This window comes from Stenella coeruleoalba (genome assembly GCF_951394435.1).
Source record: "Stenella coeruleoalba genome assembly, chromosome: 4".
NCBI classification, from domain to species: domain Eukaryota; kingdom Metazoa; phylum Chordata; class Mammalia; order Artiodactyla; family Delphinidae; genus Stenella; species Stenella coeruleoalba.
The window spans coordinates 63,791,435-63,811,882 of NC_137149.1; the positions used below are offsets into that span (position 1 = coordinate 63,791,435).

Consider the following 20,448-nt stretch of genomic DNA (forward strand, 5'->3'; position numbering starts at 1 on the left):
GTTTTAAATTTCCAGTCTAATTCCAACATTTCTGCCATATCTGAGTCTGGTTCTGATGCTTACTCTGCCTCTTTAAACTGTGTTTTTTGTCTTTTAGTATGCCTTGTAATTTTTTTCTTGAAAGCCAGACATAATGTACTAGAAAAGGAACTATACAAGTAGGTCTTTAGTGTTACCTTTTATGTTTATCTAGCTAGGGTTTAGGCTGTGTTTACGATTTGCAGTAGCTATAGGTGTCAGGATAGAGGGGGCTGGAGGGTATTGCCCCTCCCTCAGGGTGGTTAGATCTGTTAAAACCCCAATTGATGTTATGCTCTGGTGAAATAGTTTCGCTTGCGGGCAGGCTTTGTTAAGAAGAATCAAATACTCTGGGCTTATTTCTAAATAAAAGAAATGGCTACTTTCTCCCTTCCCTTGCCAGAAGCATGAGGGGATTTTTCTCTGATCTTCACTGTGAAAACCTTGTAGGAATCCTGGAGGTGAAAATTCACAAAAGTGGTAGGGTCCCCTGGGAGTTTTTCACTCTCAAATTTATCCCCACTGTGTTTCCAGCAATGTCAATTACAATTTAGGTTTTCATACTCTGGTAGTGGTTCAAGCAGAGATGCTTGTGAGCTTTTGTTCTGGTTTGTCTTTTTCTGCCCGTTTGTCTCTCCAGTTATGGGGGCTGTGGTTGACCCTGTGACTTCAAGTCTCTGATGGATCTAAGAAGAGTAGTTGATTTTCAGTTTGGACAGTCATTTATTCTTCTCATTTCGGATTTCACCCATTCTACCCCATTCCATCTTCTTCATTACATTATCTGCCATCCTTACTTTTAACGTCTAACTCTACCATAGCTGTGTCATGAGCATTTAAACATACTGTTGAATGGCTATGTTATAAAGAAACCCCACCTTCTGCCCTCTTTCTTCGTCCAAACTACTGCTTTGTTTCTCACTTCCCCCTTTATAGCCAACATTTGGAGTTCTCTCTAATCATGCTCTCCATTTCCTCACCATTCATGACTATCCAGTTAATAATAGTGGGTGTTTTTATCTTTTCACTTTGCAAAGACCTCCCTGCTGCTCAGCCTTTTTAAAGTGTTTCAGTCAGAGCGAAAGTTACATGTGTATGTGTTTAAAATAATTTTCAAACAGCACCATGGTCTCCCATTTACCTCAGATCCATAGTTCTTTGTTTTCCTACCCTCAGAGATCCACCATTGCCAATTTCTTGTATGTGTTTTCGGAAGTTTGTGTGTGTGCACATTCAGGGCTTTCACTGTGAAGAAGATAATTTTTGCTTATTTTTTCTTTGTGCAGTCTTAATAGTAATATATGTAAAGTCTAAAGTCTCTTTGAGTTAAGTGTAAAATAAAAATTCTAAATGGTAAATATTGTGTCATAGTGTAAATGGTGGTATGTATTTCTTACTGGGCAGACACTGGGGCATCCTATAATTGATGGTATCTTAAGAGTTGGTGAAATAGAATGTATATGCCTTGGCTCCTGCATCATCTTTAGAACCAGGCTTTTCTGATTATTAGCTTTGTGTGATCTCTTTGTGTCTTAGTTTCCTTATTGGTAAACACATAAAGTTGTGAGGGTTAAATGAATTATTACATATAAGTCAGTTAGGATACAGCTTATATGGTGTATTAGTTATTATTATTAATCTCTCAGCAACATTAACTACTCTGCTTTTTTTTTTTTTCTAAATTATTTACTTTTGGCTGTGTTGGGTCTTTGTTGCTGCGTGCGGGCTTTCTCAAGTTGTGGCAAGCAGGGGCTGCTCTTCGTTGCGATGCGCGGGCTTCTCATTGCGGTGGCTTCTCTTGTTGTGGAGCAATGGCTCTAGGCGCGCAGGCTTCAGTAGTTGTGGTGTGCGGGCTCAGTAGTTGTGGTGCGCGGGCTTCAGTAGTTGTGGTGTGTGGGCTCAGTAGTTGTAGCTTGTGGGCTCTAGAGTGCAGGCTCAGTAGTTGTGGTGCACGGGCTTAGTTGCTCTGTGGCAGGTGGGATCTTCCCGGATCAGGGCTCGATCCCGTGTCCCCTGCACTGGCAGGCAGATTCTTAACCACTGCACCACCAGGGAAGCCCTAACTGCTCTTCTCTTTGAAACATTTTTCTTTCTTTGGTGCCAGTGATAACAGAGTATCCTGGATTTTCCTCTTGTTCACCATATCTTCAGCCAAGCTCACTCCTGAACTCTAGACCTGAGTTTTCAACTGTCTACTTGGCCTTTTGGATTTTCGTAAATATCTTTTTTCAACATGTCCAAAGCTGAATTTCTGATTTTCCCTCTTCCCCAAACTCTGACCCCTCAATTTCCCGTTTCCTTATCTTAGTTATTGTTTTACCATCCACCCAGTGGAAAATCAAAACCGTAGGGTGATCCTTGTTCCCTCCTTAAGATCATACAGTTTTAGTATATAATAACTAAGTTCTATAAATTTTATCTCCTGCCAGTCTTAATTCATCTGCTTCTCTTCATCTCAGTGTACTTTCTAATCACTCTCACTGGATTCCTAACCTTCTTCTCTGTATCTGCTTTAATCTCCCTCCAGGCATTTCCCTCCCACTGCAGCCAGGATGTTTTAAAAGACCCAAATCTGTTTGTCTTGTCACAACTTTTTTTTCTTATTGTTCTTCATGACCCTGCGTAATCTGGCTCCTGCCTACTTTCCCTCCCTCATTTCTGCTCTTTTATTCTGTGTATTCTAGTCACATTGGTGGCTTTTCAATTTCTAAACATGCCAAGTCCTTCCTCGCCTCTACTTTGCACAGGATGAACTTTCTGCCTGAAATGCTGTCATTGCCTAAGTTAAATCGTTTAAAGGTGATTTCCTGAGGGAATCCTCTTCTTAATCATGACTCATGATATCCTATCCTTCATTTAAAAATTATATAATTTGTTGTTTAATACCTTAGAATGAAAACTCTATTTATGGGGATAAGGTAGGTTAGAGAACATTTCTGGTTGATGATTTTACCACCAGTACCTATTTGCCTTGCAAATGGTGGGTACTTAATAAATATTCATGGAATTAGTAGGTTCAGAACTGTAATTATTCTGTATTCTAGATTGTGTGAAGTGTGATGACAAAAGTCCAGAAAGTAAAATTTTCATGGCACACTGTTTCTGTAATTGGAGAGGCTATTATTTCCTGGTTCTTTGGAGCTACACTGTCCAGTACTGTACCCACTAGCTATGTGTGATTTTTTCTTTTCCTTCAAGTTTAAAAAAAAATTATTATTATTATTATTTTTTTTTTTTTTTTTTTTTTTTTTTTTTTTTGCGGTATGCGGGCCTCTCACTGTTGTGGCCTCTCCTGTTACGGAGCACAGGCTCCGGACACGCATGCTCAGCAGCCATGGCTCACGGGCCCAGCCGCTCCACGGCATGTGGGATCCTCCTGGACCGGGGCACGAACCCGTGTCCCCTGCATCGTCAGGTGGACTCTCAACCACTGTGCCACCAGGGAAGCCCCAAAATTACTCTTTTAAAAAGTGTATTAGTCAGTGGTTTTTAGTATATTCACAAGGTTGTGCAGTTATTACAAGTATATAATTCCAGAACATTCTTGTCACCCCCAAAAGAATCCCTGATTAACAGATCCTTCCTATTTTCCCCTCCTCCCTGAGAAACCGATATTTTACTTGCTGTTTCTGTGGATCTGCCTATCACATGTGGCTTTAGAACACTTGAAGTGTGGCCATTCCAAATTGCAGGTGCTGTAATTGTAAGTTAGACACTGAATCTTGAAGACTTAGTATTATAAAATGTGAAGTATCTCAGAAATTTTAATTACATATTAAAATAATTTTTAATATATTGGAGGTAAATATTAAAATTAATTTCTCCTGTTTCCTTTTACTCTTTTTAATGTGATTACTAGAAGAATTTAAAAATACATTTGTAAAACACTCCCTCACACCATACACAAAAATAAACTCAAAATGGCTTAAAGACTTAAAATATAAGACATGACACCATAAAACTCCTAGAAGAAAACATAGGCAAAACGTTTTCTGGCATAAATTGTACCAGTGTTTTCCTAGGTCAGTCTCCCAAGGCAATAGAATTAAAAGCAAAAATAAACAAATGGGACCTAACCAAACTTAAAAGCTTTTGCATAGCAAAGGAAACCATGAACAAAACGAAAAGACAACCTGTGGACTGGGAGAAGATATTTGCAAATGTTGTGACCAACAAGGGCTTAATTTCCAAAATATACAAACGGCTCATACAGCTCAATAACAAAAAAACCAAACAACCCAATCAAAAAATGGACAGGAAACCTAAATGGACATTTCTCTAACGAAAACATACAGATGACCAGGGGCACATGAAACAATGCTCAACGTCATTAATTATTAGAGAAGTGCACATCAAAACTACAATGAAGTATCACTTCATACCAGTCAGAATGGCCATCATTAAAAAATCTACAAATTTTAAATGCTGGAGAGGGTGTGGAGAAAAGGGAACCCTCCTATGTTATTGGTGGGACTGTAAATTGGTGCAGCTACTATGGAAAATAGTACGGAGGTTCCTTAAAAAACTAGAGTTGCCATACGATCCAGCAATCCCACTCCTGGGCGTATATCCAGATAAAACTATAATACAGAAAGATACATGCACCCCAGTGTTCATAGCAGCACTATTTACAATAGCCAAGACATGGGGGCAACCTTAATGTTCATCAACAGATGAATGGATAAAAAAGATGTGTATATACATATACATATACACACACGATGGAATACTAGTCCGCCATATAAAGAATGAAATAATTCCATTTGCAGCAACATGGATGGACCTAGAGATTATACTAAGTGAAGTAAGTCAGAGAAAGACAAATATCATATCACTTATATGTGGAACCTAAAGAAATGATACAAATGGGGAATTCCCTGGAGGTCCAGTGGTTAGGACTCAGTGCCTTCACTGAGGTGGCCCGGGTTCAAGCCCTGGTTGGGGAACTAAGATCCTGCAAGTTGCATGCCCCCCGCCCCCCCAAAAAAGATGCAAATGAACTTATTTACAAAATAGAAACAGACTTACATAGAAAACAAACTTATGGTTACTAAAGGGGAAGGGGGTGTGGAAGGGATAAATTGGGAGTTTGGGATTAGCAGATACAAACTGCTATATATAAAATAGATAACAACGTCGTACTGTTTAGCACAGGAAACTATATTAAATATCCTGTAATAAATCATAATGGAACAGAATATGAAAAAGAATATATATGGGGGCTTCTGTGGTGGTCCAGTGGCTAAGACCGTACACTCCCAATGCAGGGGCCCTGGGTTTGATCCCTGGTTAGGGAGCTAGATCACACATGCTGAACTAAAGATCCGGAGTGCTGCAACTAAGACCCGACGCAGCCAAATAACTAAATAAATATTTTTTTAAAAAAGCATATATATGGGCTTCCCTGGTGGTGCAGCGGATGAGAATCTGCCTGCTAATGCATGGGACATGGGTTCGAGCCCTGGTCTGGGAGGATCCCACATGCCGCGGAGCAGCTAGGCCCGTGAGCCACAACTACTGAGCCTGCGCGTCTGGAGCCTGTGCTCCGCAACAGGAGAGGCCGCGATAGTGACAGGCCCGCGCACCGAGATGAAGAGTGGCCCCCGCTTGCCACAACTAGAGAAAGCCCTCGCACAGAAGCAAAGACCCAACACAGCAAAAATAAATAAATAAATTTAAAAAAAAAAAGAAAAGAGAAAGAGAAATGGTCATATAATTACCATTTTTAAAAAAAAGCATATATAAGTATAACTGAATCACTTTGCTGTATACCAGAAGCTAACACAACATTGTAAATCAACTATATTTCAATTAAAAAAAATACAATCACTTATGAATAACTGGAATAAAATAAAGTACATTTGTGGCTTATGTTATATTTCTATTGGATAGCACTGGTCTAGAATTTGGTTTTTAGTAAGGACCACAAATGTGTCCCCATGGCCTCAGTTTCCCATTTTTCTTCTAGTCTCTTAGTTTCCATGTCAGCCCTGCTTTGGAAATGTGAATGTCCCAAGTTTCAGGTTTTTAACTGCTTAGGAGGTGGAAATGTTTCTTCTTGAGCCCTAGAATAGTAGGGGAAACATAAGTCATTTATGTTAAATTATGAGAAAGTAATGGCAAGTGTTAAGCCTCATTTCCAACAAATGAGGAAGAATTGAATTTCACATTTATTTACATGATAATAATGAGCAGTGTTCCTGAATTTTGGTAGTAGTGATTTGACTAGGAAACAAATTAATAGTTTTTTTAATAGCATATGAGAATTATCTATAACTTTAGGAGTCATTTAGAATTATATTTGCTTATCTGAAATTTGGATTTAAATTATATTTTAGAAAACTTTTTCCAGAATGAATAGAAGAGAGGCTAAAGTGATAAATTATTCCTTTAAAGTATAATATTTGCTTTATGTAGAAGTTTTCTGCTCCAACATCATTATCAAAAGTCAACATATTGAAGTGTTAAATGGCTACTATACATTCAGCATTTACTATTTGGTAGGCATTAATATTGTATTCATTAAATTCCCCCATGAACTGTATGTAGTAGGTACTATTATAATTCCCAATTGACTGGGGATGAAACTGAGGTATGGAGTGGTTAGTTAACTTGCTCAAGGTCACATAGGTAGTACGTTTTAAACAGGTTAAACAACAGTAGCTTATACTTAGTGCTTTCTCAATAAAATCTATCAATTTTTAGTTTTTCCCAGGAGAATGTAAGCTCCAAGTGGGTAGGGACTTAGTTTTGTCACTTAGTTGTTTCACTGACAGTTGAGATTGCTTTCTGGCATGTAGTAGATCCCAGGAATTATTTGAAAGAATTTTGTGATGATGATTATGTCAGTTCATCAAGACACTTGGCCTTGAGAATCTACTAGAATTGCTTTAAATTTTGCACTGTTGCTTATTAGCAGTAATGTTCGTTTATCTACCACTTCCAAATTAACTTCAGTGTTATGTACTGTTTGGCATACTTTATGCATGTTATATCTTAATAAAATATTTAATAAAAAATTGTTTACTAGGAGCTGTAGCTTTTGTTCATCTCTTTTCCTTTTATGTGTTGGAAATGCATTGGAGCCACAAGGAAACGTAAGAAAAATCAAGACTACCAGAGGTCCCACTGTGTGTTCAGATAAGTTGGGAGAAGAAAATATAGTAAAGCAACTTTCCAACAGTTCTTAGAAAAAATAGTATAGTGATAAAACAATTCAAGGTTTCATCCGAAAGCCTCAGCCTCCCTGGTTGTTGCAGTCATTAAAATCGAAAACACATTATTTTATTTATTTTTAGAAATTACAGTTTCCATTCTTAGTTTGGAAACAGACCTGTGAAATAAATTTTATAAAATAGGGCTTTGAAGTCAAAGGTTTTTGTAATTAATAGTGTTAGGAGAAGGGTAACTATGCTACTTCTATCCAGGAAATTTTCATTTAATTCTGAGGTGTATTCTCATTTTACAATAATAAAATTGAGAGTTAGATGGTGACTTACCTGAATTAACATCACAAATAAGTGGCGGAACTGGGAATCACCTCACATCTGTCTGACTTCCAAGGCCATGATTTTTTAAAATACTGTCTGTCATTTTGCTGTTTTCCATTTTTTCCCCTTTCAGTTCTTGAGTCTTAAAGTGGGATTTTAAGTTATTTTGTGTGGGCAGTGGGGTTGGAGTTTTGGATTGTGGAAATACTGGATGTTTGAATTAAAGTATGGATGTAATAAATGATAATTGTTGCGTGGTAGAAAAATTAAGCTGTGAAAAATCTGTCTTTAACTTTCCATTTTCTTTTTATCTTTGGTTATCTGTGGATAAAAACCCTACCCTAGAACATAGAATACTTTATAATGGGATTCATCATGGTGATTGTATTTTCTTGAGTTGTTTAGTAAATTTTTCATACACGAATAGTGTTCTTTCCCTAGAGTGAAAAAAAGACTCACTTTTCTCTGAATTACAATTTTGGGGGAATGAGGACAGAGGTAATATTTGTTTATTAATATTTGTTTACTTAGCATTTTACTAAATAAACAGTTGGGGACAATCTAGAAGGCAGCTTTTCTAATTTGTTACTTCTTTCTACCCTTCCCCAAACTTCAGTGTAGTAAGTGTCCTTTAGTATCCTGCCATTTTAGGATTATTTACTTCTTTTGGGGAAGGGGATATTGTGGGAACCTTATAGAGAAGTTTGAAAGCATTCACGATTTGCAAGATTCGGTTACTCTTGTTTCCCTTAGAAATCGTAGGGGAGAAAAATAGATGTCTGTAAGTTACACTTTTGGTTTTTTAAATTGGTCGGTGAACGAACGTCTGGTGCCTATGATTTTCATTTTAACATTAATTCCTGTGCTTACTGGAAAAAGTATTTTACCATTACTAAAATTGTACATTTCATCCTCTTCTGAAAATACCAAGGATGATAATGATTTTTTTAGGGCACAGGAAGAAGTTCCCCGTTATGCATATTTATAATTAAATTTAATTTGGGGGTAAAATTATCTTCAGAAAAATATGAAATACTTCAATCCCAAATGTAGAAAAAGGTTATGAAATAAACCAGTACTAGTTAAAATGCATAAAGTAAGTTTTTTAATCCTATGTTCTTATTAAAAGATAAGATAAATTAGGAGTCATTAAATCTTTAAAATTTGAGTTTTAAATTATGTATTTTTTCTGTACTTAACGTTCGGTACTAAACTGTTTAGTACAGAGAAAGTGAAAATGATGGTATCTTCTCCTGGGGGTGAGGGGAGGAAGTCAGGGACCTTAAAACAATAATTCCTACACTGTTTCATCCAGTAAGCAAGTTTAAGAAGGTGGGTTCAAAAGCAAAAATTTACTTTTGAAATCTTGTCGGGCTTTCCTTCATAAGAGTACATGTGTCACTTAGGTATAAAGTGTAAAGTACAAAATAAGTAGATGTAGATAAATATAAAAATCCTAACCAAAAAATGAAAGGAGAGCTTTGTATATTAAGGATTTATGTTTTAAAAAATTGAGAAAAGGGGAGGATCATTGTGTTTGGTGAATAGACCAGTAAGATACTGGGGTAGGTTACATAATGTAAGCGGAGAGCCCATTTGCAGGCAGGTACTTGGGAGCGTTAAAGTGAATCCCACTGGAAGGTTTCCTGAATCATGATCACTGTTTACTATGAGAAGGGATTGTTAAAGATTATTGAGAGATTGAAGTGATAATATTGATATGACAGTACTTTGAGAAGTGTAAAGTACAAAATAATTAGCTGTAGATAAATACAAAAATCTGTTTTGAGAAGTAAGTAATTGCTATTGAAGTAAACTAAGCAGAAAAACAGTTTGAGGAAGGCATTAGAAGATTCTGTTGAGGCATTTAGGCTTTAGGAATTATTGTGGAAAGCGATATTAATTAGACACTTAGAGCTTTCATCATCCTGGTTGATGGTGTAGTATTTCAGTTAACCTAAACATCTAGAAATTTAAGTGAGAGCTTATAGCCTAAATAGTTTTTAATGATCTTGAATTTTCTGTTGGGGCTAGAACCCATGTAGCCCCGGGGTATCGAATGGCAGAGTTCATCTACAGATGAATAGAATTATCACTTTGGACCTAACACACATGAACTCAGCAAATATAAAATAAAGGTGTCTGCTAGTTTTCTCAAAACATTCCTGTAAAGTCAACCAGACATTGTACTGTTGTTCAAAGTGGTGTTATGTCATTAAAAACATTGCAGTTAAAATTTGTTAGTATTTTTGTTTTAAATATTCAGATTGGCTAATTACGTTCTAGAAAAGCAGACTATTATTTTTACTAGAGCAGATAAGCTTATGAAAGAGCGTGTTTCAAAATTTTTTATAGGTAATACTTCAATAAAAATAGGCCTTTTTCTTGCTGATATAACTAACATTTATTTTCTGTTTATTTTTAAGACGAGCAAAAATCAAATTAAAGTAGATCTTGTAGATGAGAATTTTACAGAATTAAGAGGAGAAATAGCAGGACCTCCAGACACACCATATGAAGGCAAGTACTTTTTTCTGTATCAAAATATTGTGCATATTAGAACTTGTCCGAAACATTAAATCAGAATAATCTCAAGCATTTATAAACTACGTGAAAGGTAACTTCATTTGGCTTAAGGATATATACAGCAGTTTTTAAATAATAAATTTAGATACTTATCTAGACTGATTTTTCTTACTGAATTTTAGCTAATTTTTTTCTTTTTCCAAAGAGCCAAGTTACAGGTTATATTATGTTAGAATCTAACAGTATAAAACAAATAGCATGTTAAGACTTTAACTTATATGGACTCTCAGTTACCCTTCATATGGTATCTGTAAACAAACCTTGCCTTAAATTTCTGACTTATGTTAATTTTTAAAGAAAAGCTTCTCTCCCCTGTTTGTCATTTAGCATGTAATTTACTCATATGTCTTCATACAGGCTGTATTCCAAATATTTAATTTTCTTTATTCAGGAAAGCTTTGAGTGATCGTTTCAAGACATATAGAAAGGAGACAGTTTTGCTGAACTCTGTGTTTACAAACTAAGTCTATAGCTACTTTAGACCATGGAATTGGGTGGTAAGATACAGAAAGAAGCTTTATAGCTTTTTATTTCCTCATTAGGCAGATCTTCAGTAGTGAGTGTTACTGTAAATTTGGATTATATAGCATAACCAAGATTCTTGCATATAATAAGCATTCAAATATTTGTTTAATGGAAATCATGTCACGGAATTTGTAGTAGTAGCACTTATTGAGTTCTTACTTGTTAGAGGTTTACGTGTACTTTCTCATTCACTCCTTATAACCAATCTTAAGAGGTAAGTACGGTTATCACTGTTTCATAGATAAAGAAACTTAAGCTCAGGAAAGTTAAGTAACTTGGCTAAGACATCTAAGCAGCACAGCTGGGATTTGAGTCCTAATAGCCATTGACTCCAAAGCCTGTGTTTCTAATCACTTTCTGCTCTTGAATAAATCAGGATTGATTGAATATTGGAAGTGGTGGTTATGTCTCCTTTGAATGTAGTGGTTCTACAATTCTGTAATGAACAGTTACCCAAAATTTTTCAGAAAAATTCAATGTTCTAGACTGTGTTTCTCTTTTCATTCAAAGTTTTAAAGACCCTAGAATGTCTTTAGCACATTCTACCAAATCTTAAATGACAATATTTTATTTTCTGTTTTATAGTTCATATGAGCCATTGCTAGACTTATTTAATTTTGTATATTGTTTTATGAGTGCCTCCTGTATGCCAGGCCTCATCTGGATGCTTTCATGGATGCTATTCATTTAGTCCTTTTGACAGTTGTTAGATGGAGAAGAGATCTTTAGTTATCTTATAAAAATCAAGTTCGTCCTTAATAGCAGATATTGTTTGTAATGATATACAAGCTTCTTCTTGAAGGCATACATTATAAATATTCTTGAATTACTTTTTAGGTTGTTTAGATGTATTTTTGAAAGATATTAGGGCAGTAGCATTATCACCATGGAGCTCTTCCAGTAAATTGATATTTATAAACAAGAGATCTCCTGAACTAGGCAGAATGTTTATTACCTTCTTAGCAACCCTTAATAAAGGTACATGAATTTTTAAAAAATTGGACAATACTTATTTGTAGGATGATTAAATTATAACTATACCACATTCATTAGTTAGAAACAAGTTTGGTCATTTTTAAGTGCTTATGTCTGCTGCTGCCACTAAATGAGACATTAATGTTTGATAAGATTAGTTTTAATATGCTTCTTAGGTATATATTTGAAGTAGATAAACTTAAATTGTATTCTTTTTATCATAAAACTATTGAAGTTGTTCATTTTGTTTAAGAAAAGCACATTTGAGGGCATAAACTTAGATACTTTTTTTGAAATACGAACAGGGGTAAAATATTTTGCTAATATTTATCTCAGGACTCTTGCTAAATTTTGAGGGATTTTTTTTTGAAGGTTTTTGTTGTTGTTGTTTTATCTCAATAGCCAGGGCAAAAGTTTACATGTGGAATGTTAAATTGTTAATAACATCATTAAGAAATCAGGTAGCTATTTTATGTAGTGTTAAAAGTAATCAGATTGAGTTAAAATGACGGTATTGTACATGTTTTCTTCTTTTGCCTTAACGGCTCAGTGGCAGAGGAACAATTTAGTTCTTGAGGCTTTGTACCTAAGAGTTGTTTTAAATTTATGGAATCATTCTTGGTATTTTTTGAAAAATTCATCCCTTCCCCATTTAAAGATTATAAATGTGTAGTAGTAAAAGCTGTTCTTCAAGAAGTAAATGTTTTATAGTGAAAACTGTTATGATAATAATAATGTAGTTATCATAAAGCTCCCTTAGTTGTGTTACTCTGATATATATCAAATAATGCTGTGGTTAATGCTGTATTGATTATATATTGAAGTTGTCAAATAATGCAAGACAGAGCATACCAATAGCATATGGAGTAGAAATAGGATTTGGGGGACTCTAGGGTCCAGCATTATTTATATAGTATTTCAGGGCTCTCACACTGCTCCTAAGAGATTGTTTTGGACATTCAAGAAGGAAAAACTTTATATGAAAGGTTATAGAGACAGTAATTTGGAATTTAATGAAAAAAGTAAGATTCATAGGAATGAAAAAGAAGAATGTACACATTACTCAGGCTAAATTTATTATACCTATATTTGAAGCTAGCATTTATAACTCTGAATATAAACAGTTATCTCTGTATACACAAAAATTTCTTGAGGTACTCTTCTCTTACCTGTCTTTTTTTGTTTCTTTTTTTTTTACTTCTTTCCTTTATATTTTACTGCTGCTGTATTCTGTGTGCTTCAGGCATCTAGTTCAACTTGTGCATTAGTCAGTATGGGATTCTATTAAAAGGAATAAGCAAGAAAAGAAGAATTGGCACCAAAAGGGCTTGAAGAAAGTGGTACCAAGTGAATTGCTCTTTTGTTTTTTTCTTAGATCCACATTCATCTGTTCTAACAATGAAGGAAGTGGCAGGATATACTGAGAATTGAGTGTACGGAATTTTGAAGTCAGTAGCATTCCTAGAGCACAATTACTGTTTTTGTTTTATTACTTTTTATTATGGAAAATTTCAGATATATACAGAAGGTAAAAACCTCCAGGCACTCATCAGCCAGCTTTAATAACTATCATTTCATGGCCAGTCTTTGATGTAATTCATCCCTTGATTATTTTGAAGCAAGTCCCAGGCATAGTTTCATATATAAATATTTCACTAGCTCAGTTTTATTTGCTGTATTTTGGAATGATAAATATTCTTTGGTAATGGATCATAAAATCTTAGAATTGGAAGGTTCCGTAGAGTTAGGATTCAAATCCAGTCTGCCATCCAGTGCAAGATTCCCCCTTCAGAGTTTCCTGAGAAGCAGTTATCCTCCCCCTTTAATATCCTAGTTATGGGAAGCTAGATAAACTTAAAAAAAAAAAAAACTTATTTAGCTGCTAGTTGCTCAAGATAACTTCAGACCAAAATGGAATGTTGCCTACTGTTTATATGTTACTGGTTAGAACAGTCTCTTTGTGTACCCATTTACAGGAAGAGAGTAGGTTTTTGTCTTTATTCCTGCCTCTTGTCTTACTATTGAATTTTGTTTTTTAAATTTTAACAAGAAGTGTTGGCATTTAATTTAATGTCCCAGATTAAAACTTTGGGACATTTTTGCATTTGAGAGAACCAGCTAGAAGTAGATTTTTCAGTTTTTGGCGTAATCTGTGTATCCTTTTTCTTTGTACCACCTATGCCTTTATACTTCCCTATCTTCTTTCTTTTTTTCTTCTTTTCCTTTTTTCTTTCCATTTTTTCCTGTTATTTAGCAACACTTATCAGTGTGGACTAAAGGAAACAAAAAGAGATGGAACCTGTGCTACGTAATTGTTCCAGTGAAGTCTTTGGCATTGGATCGTCTGTGGATTTAATGTATTCATCCATCTCTCCAATTATTCACTGATAAACTAATATCAGTTTAAAATGGGTATTCTGTATGCTTTAAATAACCTTTAAATTAAAAACTAGTGCTTTTGTTTATTTCCTTTTTGGGTTTCAGCTTTAAAATGAATCTGTTGTAATTGACTATAAAATAGTATATGTTTTGAAAAGTTCTATCACTATATTTGGCTTTACATATTTGAGGTGAGCAGCAACTGTTAACTTTCTGTTTTCCCCATTTTTTAGGAGGAAGATATCAACTAGAGATTAAAATACCAGAAACATATCCATTTAATCCCCCTAAGGTATTGTAAGCCTATTTTTGTGCATGAACTTTTTCTTGGCTCCTTTAATTAATATGTACTTTAGTGTTTATTAAAATTACAAATTTTTTTGTAATTGAGTTTTTTGTAATTGTTTACTGTGTAAATTTAGCATGGACAAGATGTCAGGTAATGACAGATGGTTTGCTTCTGGAATTAGAATGGAAAGTAAGCTTACTCAGAGGCAGCTAGTAATGGCTTTAGACAGGAATAGGATGTGTATCTGACAACGGCTTAAATTCTGGGTCTGGAAAAACTTACAGTGTTCCCAAATTTAGAGAATCCTTATACAAGTCCTTATTTGCCTCAGAGAAGTATATTTTTTAGGGAAGAGAGTACTCTGACTTTATTCAACAATTATTTGAGTACTTTGTGCCAATATAGCAATAAGTAAGACTTACACTGCTGTCCTTGCTTTCATGGAGCTCGTGTTCTAGTGGGGGGAAAAATGAACAAATCATTGCAACTGTGATGAATGTTAAAAGAGGAAACAATAATCTAGGATTGTGTATAACAAGGGGAACTAACCTAAACTTATTTTTTGACTGAATTGCTTCCTTTATGTCTTTACTTTTGCTATCATCACCATTTTAGTTTAGGCATTCAGCTTTATTACTGCACCTGTTTTGCCTATTATTTGATCACCCTTTCATCTTTGCCATACTATTCATTCTTTGCACTGTTGTTCTATAAATCTTCCTAAAGTGCAGTTTTGATCATGTTTCTTTTCTTTCCTTGTTAATAGTCTGAACTCCTTAGCTGGGCATTTAAAAGCTCCTGTAACCTGACCTTAGTCTTTTTTTCCATCCTAATCTTCTGCTGCCCTCACCCACAATATGAGTTTCTTTTTCTCCAGCCTAGATTATTTGCTGTTTGTAGGTTAATGCTTATTCTTTCACACTTCCCTGTCATTTTCACTTGAACCATTGTCCCTGTCATTTAAAATTCTACTTTTCTTTTGAGGTCTAGGTAAAGTATCACTTTCTCCATTACGCTGTGCCTGTCAAAATGTTTCTCCCTCTACTCCCAATAGCATTTTATGTAATTTATATAGTACCACCACAATTACAGTACCAATTAATGTATTGTATTATTTGGGGATATGTATCTTTCACTAGCTTTTGTGCTCCTGAGGTCAAAGACCACGGCTTAATACACCTTTGTATTTTCTATGGCTCCTGAAAGTATAGTGTCCCTTGAGCATATGATAGTAGTCACTCAGAAAATGTTCCAGAATTCATTCATTCAGCCTACTGGTTGTGCCCCATTTAAGAATATAGACACAGCAGTGGAAGTTCCAGGGTGAAGTTGAGTCACCTACCAGTTTGAGGTGCCTGTTATCCTGTTGTTTATGTATATCTATTTTCTGATAAGCCTGGTTGATGTTTTTAAATTGTGGTAAAGTATACATAACATAAAATTTACTATTTTAACCATTTTTAAGTGTGCAGTCTAGTGACACTTAAGCACATTCACATTGTTTTCTGTGTATCACCACCATCCATTTCCAGAACATTTTCATCTTCCCTACTGAACAATAACTCCCTGATATTCCATGCTGGTAACCACTGTTATATTTTTTCTCTATGAATTTTTCCTACCCTAGGTACCTCATTTAAGTGGAATCATACGATTTTTGTCCTTCTGTACCTGGCTCATTTCACTTAGTATAATATCTTTAAGGTTCATCCATATTATAAGTTGTGGCAGAATGCCATTCCTTTTTAAGGCTTAATAGTATTCCCTTGTACATACCCACCACATTTTGTTTATCCCTTTAACCATCGATGGACATTTTGGTTGTTTCTACCTTTTAAGCCTGGTTGATTTTTTTTTTTTTTTTGCCTTTTGTAAAAGTAGTTTGTGTTTGTTGTAGAAATTTTTTTTTTTAATAAATTTATTTATTTTATTTTTGGCTGTGTTGGGTCTTTGTTGCTGCGCGTGGACTTTCTCTACTTGCGGCAAGCAGGGTTACCCTTTGTTGTGGTGCATGGGCTTCCCACTGTGGTGGCTTCTTTTGTTGTGGAGCATGGGCTCTGGGTGCACGGGCTTCAGTAGTTGTGGCTCGTGGGCCCCAGAGCGCAGGCTCAGTAGTTGTGGTGCACAGGCTTAGGTGCTCCACGGCATGTGGGATCTTCCCGGACCAGGGCTTGAACCTGTGTCCCCTGCATTGGCAGGCGGATTCTTAACCACTGCACCACTAGGGAAGCCCCTGTTGTAGAAATTTGAATAGTGAAGAATTAAAAGAACATTTTTTTTTTTTCTAGTATGACCACTTGGAGATGACCACTATTAAGCTTTCATCTTACATTTGTGACTTAATTTTCATCCTTACCCTAGTTACCCTCCACTAGGTAATCTTGGTTGTCAGTGTGATCATTAGAATGAGTAGTGACTTGAGGTTACTTTAATTATAGAATACTGTAAATTTAAGAAAAGAGGATTTTAAAATGTTTCGAGATAAGGATGACCTCAAAGCCTAAAAAAATTTTAATGGAAATGAGGGAAGAAAGAAAAGATCTCAAGAGAGACTGCTCTTAACCACTATATTTTTACTATTAAATAATGATAGTAGCAGTTGTCACTTGTTTTGTGCTAGGAATTTTATATGCCTTTCCTGAAAGTCTTCATAACAGTCTTAATGAATGAGGGAACTGAGGCTTAGAGGTTAAATAGAAACTAGATCCTGTAAGGCCCACTGTGCTCTACTTCTTGTTTCTAATGAGGAAGGAATAAGGGCAAAATCTCTGAAACGGTCAATATGACTCCACCAAGAACAAAAATAATCAACCACAGTTCAAATCTTACTTCTGGCATTTAACTGGCTTCTTGATTTTAGGCAAGCTATCTAACCACTGTGTGTTTCCTCATTTGTAAAATCCTTTGAAAGGATTATGAAGATTAAAAGAGTAGTCCATTTAAAAAACAATACTTCAATAATTCTATGAAATATTTTTTCATATTTTTAACATCTCTGAAATCAGGATATATCTTTCAGTGGATGAGATGTTATAACTTAATTGGCAGAGTTTTTTTCTTTCTCAAGGTACATAAAATAATGGTGTATTGAATAATTGATGGTACCTGAGATTCAGTGAAATACAATACTTAGAACAGTGCCTGCTCAGACTAAGCATGCTGTAAATATTAGCTAGCATTAACCAGTGACTACCACCCTAAGAGGGCCTTCTTGAAGTAGTCTGTTGGCTTCCCTCTGCAACGTTGTAAAATACAGTAGCATTGATGCTTAAATTTCCTCTTTAATTTGAAATTCTCATACGTTACTGGTAGGAATGTAAAGTGTTGGAGCTGGCTTTGAAAAATATTTTGGTCAAAATGGTAAACGTAGAGTTACCTTATGACCTAGCAGTTCTACTTCTACAACACTTATTTCTTTTTTAAATTTATTTTTTATTGAAAAAAAAATGGTTAGATGCCACAAAGTAGGTGTCAGTGCCTTAACCATATGCATGTTGTCAGGCCCGAGAGCTTCTTCCATCCTTGTCGAGGGCAGTGCTAACCTTCTCTCCTTTCATACAACACATAGCAGTTCTACTTCTAGATATCTACTCAATAGAAACGAAAACGTGGCCACACAACTTGCACACAAATGTTCATACCAGCACTATTCATAACTGCCAAAAAATGGAAGTGCTCTAAATGTCCATCAACTGAATGGAAAAATTAAATGTGGTATATCCATACCACATTTGGTTATAAAAGTGATAAAAGTGCTGATATGTGCTACAAAATAGATGAACTTTCAAAACATCACGCTAAATGAAAAAGCCAGGCACAAAAAGCCACACATTGTATGATTTCATTTATATGAACATTAGAAGAGGCAAATCACAGTGAAAAAAAAGTAGACTGGTGGTTGCCTAGGGCTGGAGGAGTGTGGAGGAATGGGGAGTGACTGCTGTTGGTTACGTAGTTTCTTTTTTTTAAAATTAATTCATTTTCAAATTGTTTATTTACAGTTTATAGAAATACAATTCGTTATTTTAATTTAATTTTATTTTTAATTAATTTATTCATTTTTTCGCTGTGTTGGATCTTCGTTGCTGTGAGCAGGCTTTCTGTAGTTGCAGTGAGCGGGGGCTACTTTTCATTGTGGTGCGCGGGCTTCTCATTGCGGTGTCTTCTTTTGTTGTGGAGCACGGGCTCTAGGTGCGTGGGCTTCAGTAGTTCTAGCACACGGGCTCAGTAGCTGTGGCGCACAGGCTTAGTTGCTCCACGACATGTGGGATCTTCCCGGACCAGGGCTCAAACCTGTGCCCCCTGCATTGGCAGGTGGATTCTTAACCACTGTGCCACCAGGGAAGCCCAGTTGTTGTTGTTGTTTTTTAAATAAATAAATAATTATTTTGCTGCGCCGGGTGTTAGTTGCGGCTTGCAGGATCTAGTTCCCTGACCGGGGGTCAAACCTGGGCTCCCTGCATTGGGAGTGTGGAGTCTTAACCACTGGACCCCCGGGGAAGTCCCTGTAGTTTCTTTTTGAGGTGTTGAAATGGTCAAAAATTAGATTTTGGTGATGGTTGCACAACTGTGAATGTACTAACCACCATGAAGTTGTGCACTTTAAATGGGGGCAAATTATTGTCTCAATAAAAGTGTTTATTTCCCTCTGTAGTCTGTAAATGTAAGTCAAAAGTGATTGCATAGTTCTGGTTCTGTCTTAGGCACTTGATACATTATTTCATTTAATCTTTGAAATCACTATTGTATTAACACTTCCTCCTCCCACCTTTTTCAGAAAAGCAAGAAAAATGGACTAAAAACATAAGAACTGAGGTCTGTCTGATGTTTTTGCTACTAGTTCATGTTGCTCTTCAGGCCACTACTGTCTTAATTCCAGCCATACCATGTTGAAGTAACTTCAAGATTTAGAAAGGTCTTCCTTCAGTCAACCCACATTTGTCTCCCTCTGGCTTCTACCAGTTAGTTATACTTGGAATTTAGTATTCTTTTAAATATGGTACTCCTCCCATTTATGGCCGTAAGCTTTTGGAGTAGATGCTAATTAATGTTGATAAATATGTTCTAGATATTTACTATATTAGATTTGAATTTTGACTGGTAGATAATGATGGAAAGAGTGGGGAATATTTGTGTAAATGTCTTGCATAATTATGTTCACATATGTTTAATATGTAGCCTCAGGTTTAATTTTAAGCCTTCTGAGGTAAAAGTATTGACGTTAACTGTCATGTTCTCGCTACTGTGCAGCTAAAATTGCACCCAGTTGAAAACTTACATTGTTTTATCTTAACATGGTTACAGAGTATTTTTTATTACTCTGCAATAAACTATTGACCTGAAGAGCAGAAGGTTTACTTCTGAACAGAGAAGATGTATCTTTGAATCAGCTGAGTATAGGATAGAAGAAGTTTGATTCAATGCATACTTTATTTATTTTTAAAATTTATTTTATTTTATTTATTTATTTTTGGCTTCATTGGGTCTTTGTTTCTGCACGCAGACTTTCTCTAGTTGTGGCGAGTGGGGGCTACTCTTCATTGTGGTGCACGGGTTTCTCATTGTGGTGGCTTCTCGTGTTGCAGAGCATGGACTCTAGGCACGTGGGCTCAGTAGTTGTGGCTCGCGGGCTCTAGAGCGCAGGCTCAGTAGTTGTGGTGCACAGGCTTAGTTGCTCCGCGGCATGTGGGATCTTCCCGGACCAGGGCTCGAACCCATGTCCCCTGCATTGGCAGGCAGATTCTTAACCACTGCACCACCAGGGAAGCCCACATACTTTATTTATTTATTTATTTTTAATTGCTTTACAATGGTGTGTTAGTTTCTGCTTTATAACAAAGTGAATCAGTTATACATATACATATGTTCCCATATGTCTTCCCTCTTGCATCTCCCTCCCTCCCACCCTCCCTATCCCACCCCTCCAGGCTGTCACAAAGCACCGAGCCAATATCCCTGTGCCATGCGGCTGCTTCCCACTAGCTATCTACCTTACTACGTTTGTTAGTGTGTATATGTCCATGACTCTCTCTCGCCCTGTCACAGCTCACCCTTCCCCCTCCCCATATCCTCAAGTCCGTTCTCCAGTAGGTCTGCATCTTTATTCCTGTGTTACCCCTAGGTTCTTCATGACATTTTTTTTTCTTAAATTCCATATATATGTGTTAGCATACGGTATTTGTCTTT

General features: G+C 36.0%; 2 protein-coding genes across 6 annotated transcripts in view; both read left to right on the forward strand.

The window, feature by feature from the left end:
• Window positions 1-20,448, forward strand: part of LOC307185216 (SCAN domain-containing protein 3-like) — a 546,171-nt gene that overhangs the window by 364,751 nt on the left and 160,972 nt on the right. The window lies entirely within an intron of this gene.
• Window positions 1-20,448, forward strand: part of UBE2K (ubiquitin conjugating enzyme E2 K) — a 104,970-nt gene that overhangs the window by 31,189 nt on the left and 53,333 nt on the right. For 3 of the 5 annotated variants that reach the window (XR_013827911.1, XR_013827912.1, XM_079919123.1), the window contains exons 2-4: window positions 7,950-8,006; window positions 9,935-10,028; window positions 14,207-14,265. Coding sequence is in view for 1 of the 5 variants with exons in the window: in XM_079919123.1 (XP_079775249.1) it covers window positions 7,950-8,006; window positions 9,935-10,028; window positions 14,207-14,265 (210 nt within the window). In the remaining 4 variants the exon portion in view is untranslated. Of the gene's footprint in view, window positions 1-5,511; window positions 7,116-7,935; window positions 8,007-9,934; window positions 10,029-14,206; window positions 14,266-20,448 lie in introns of those variants that run through there. The other 2 variants (XR_013827914.1, XR_013827913.1) reach the window with 2 other exon arrangements.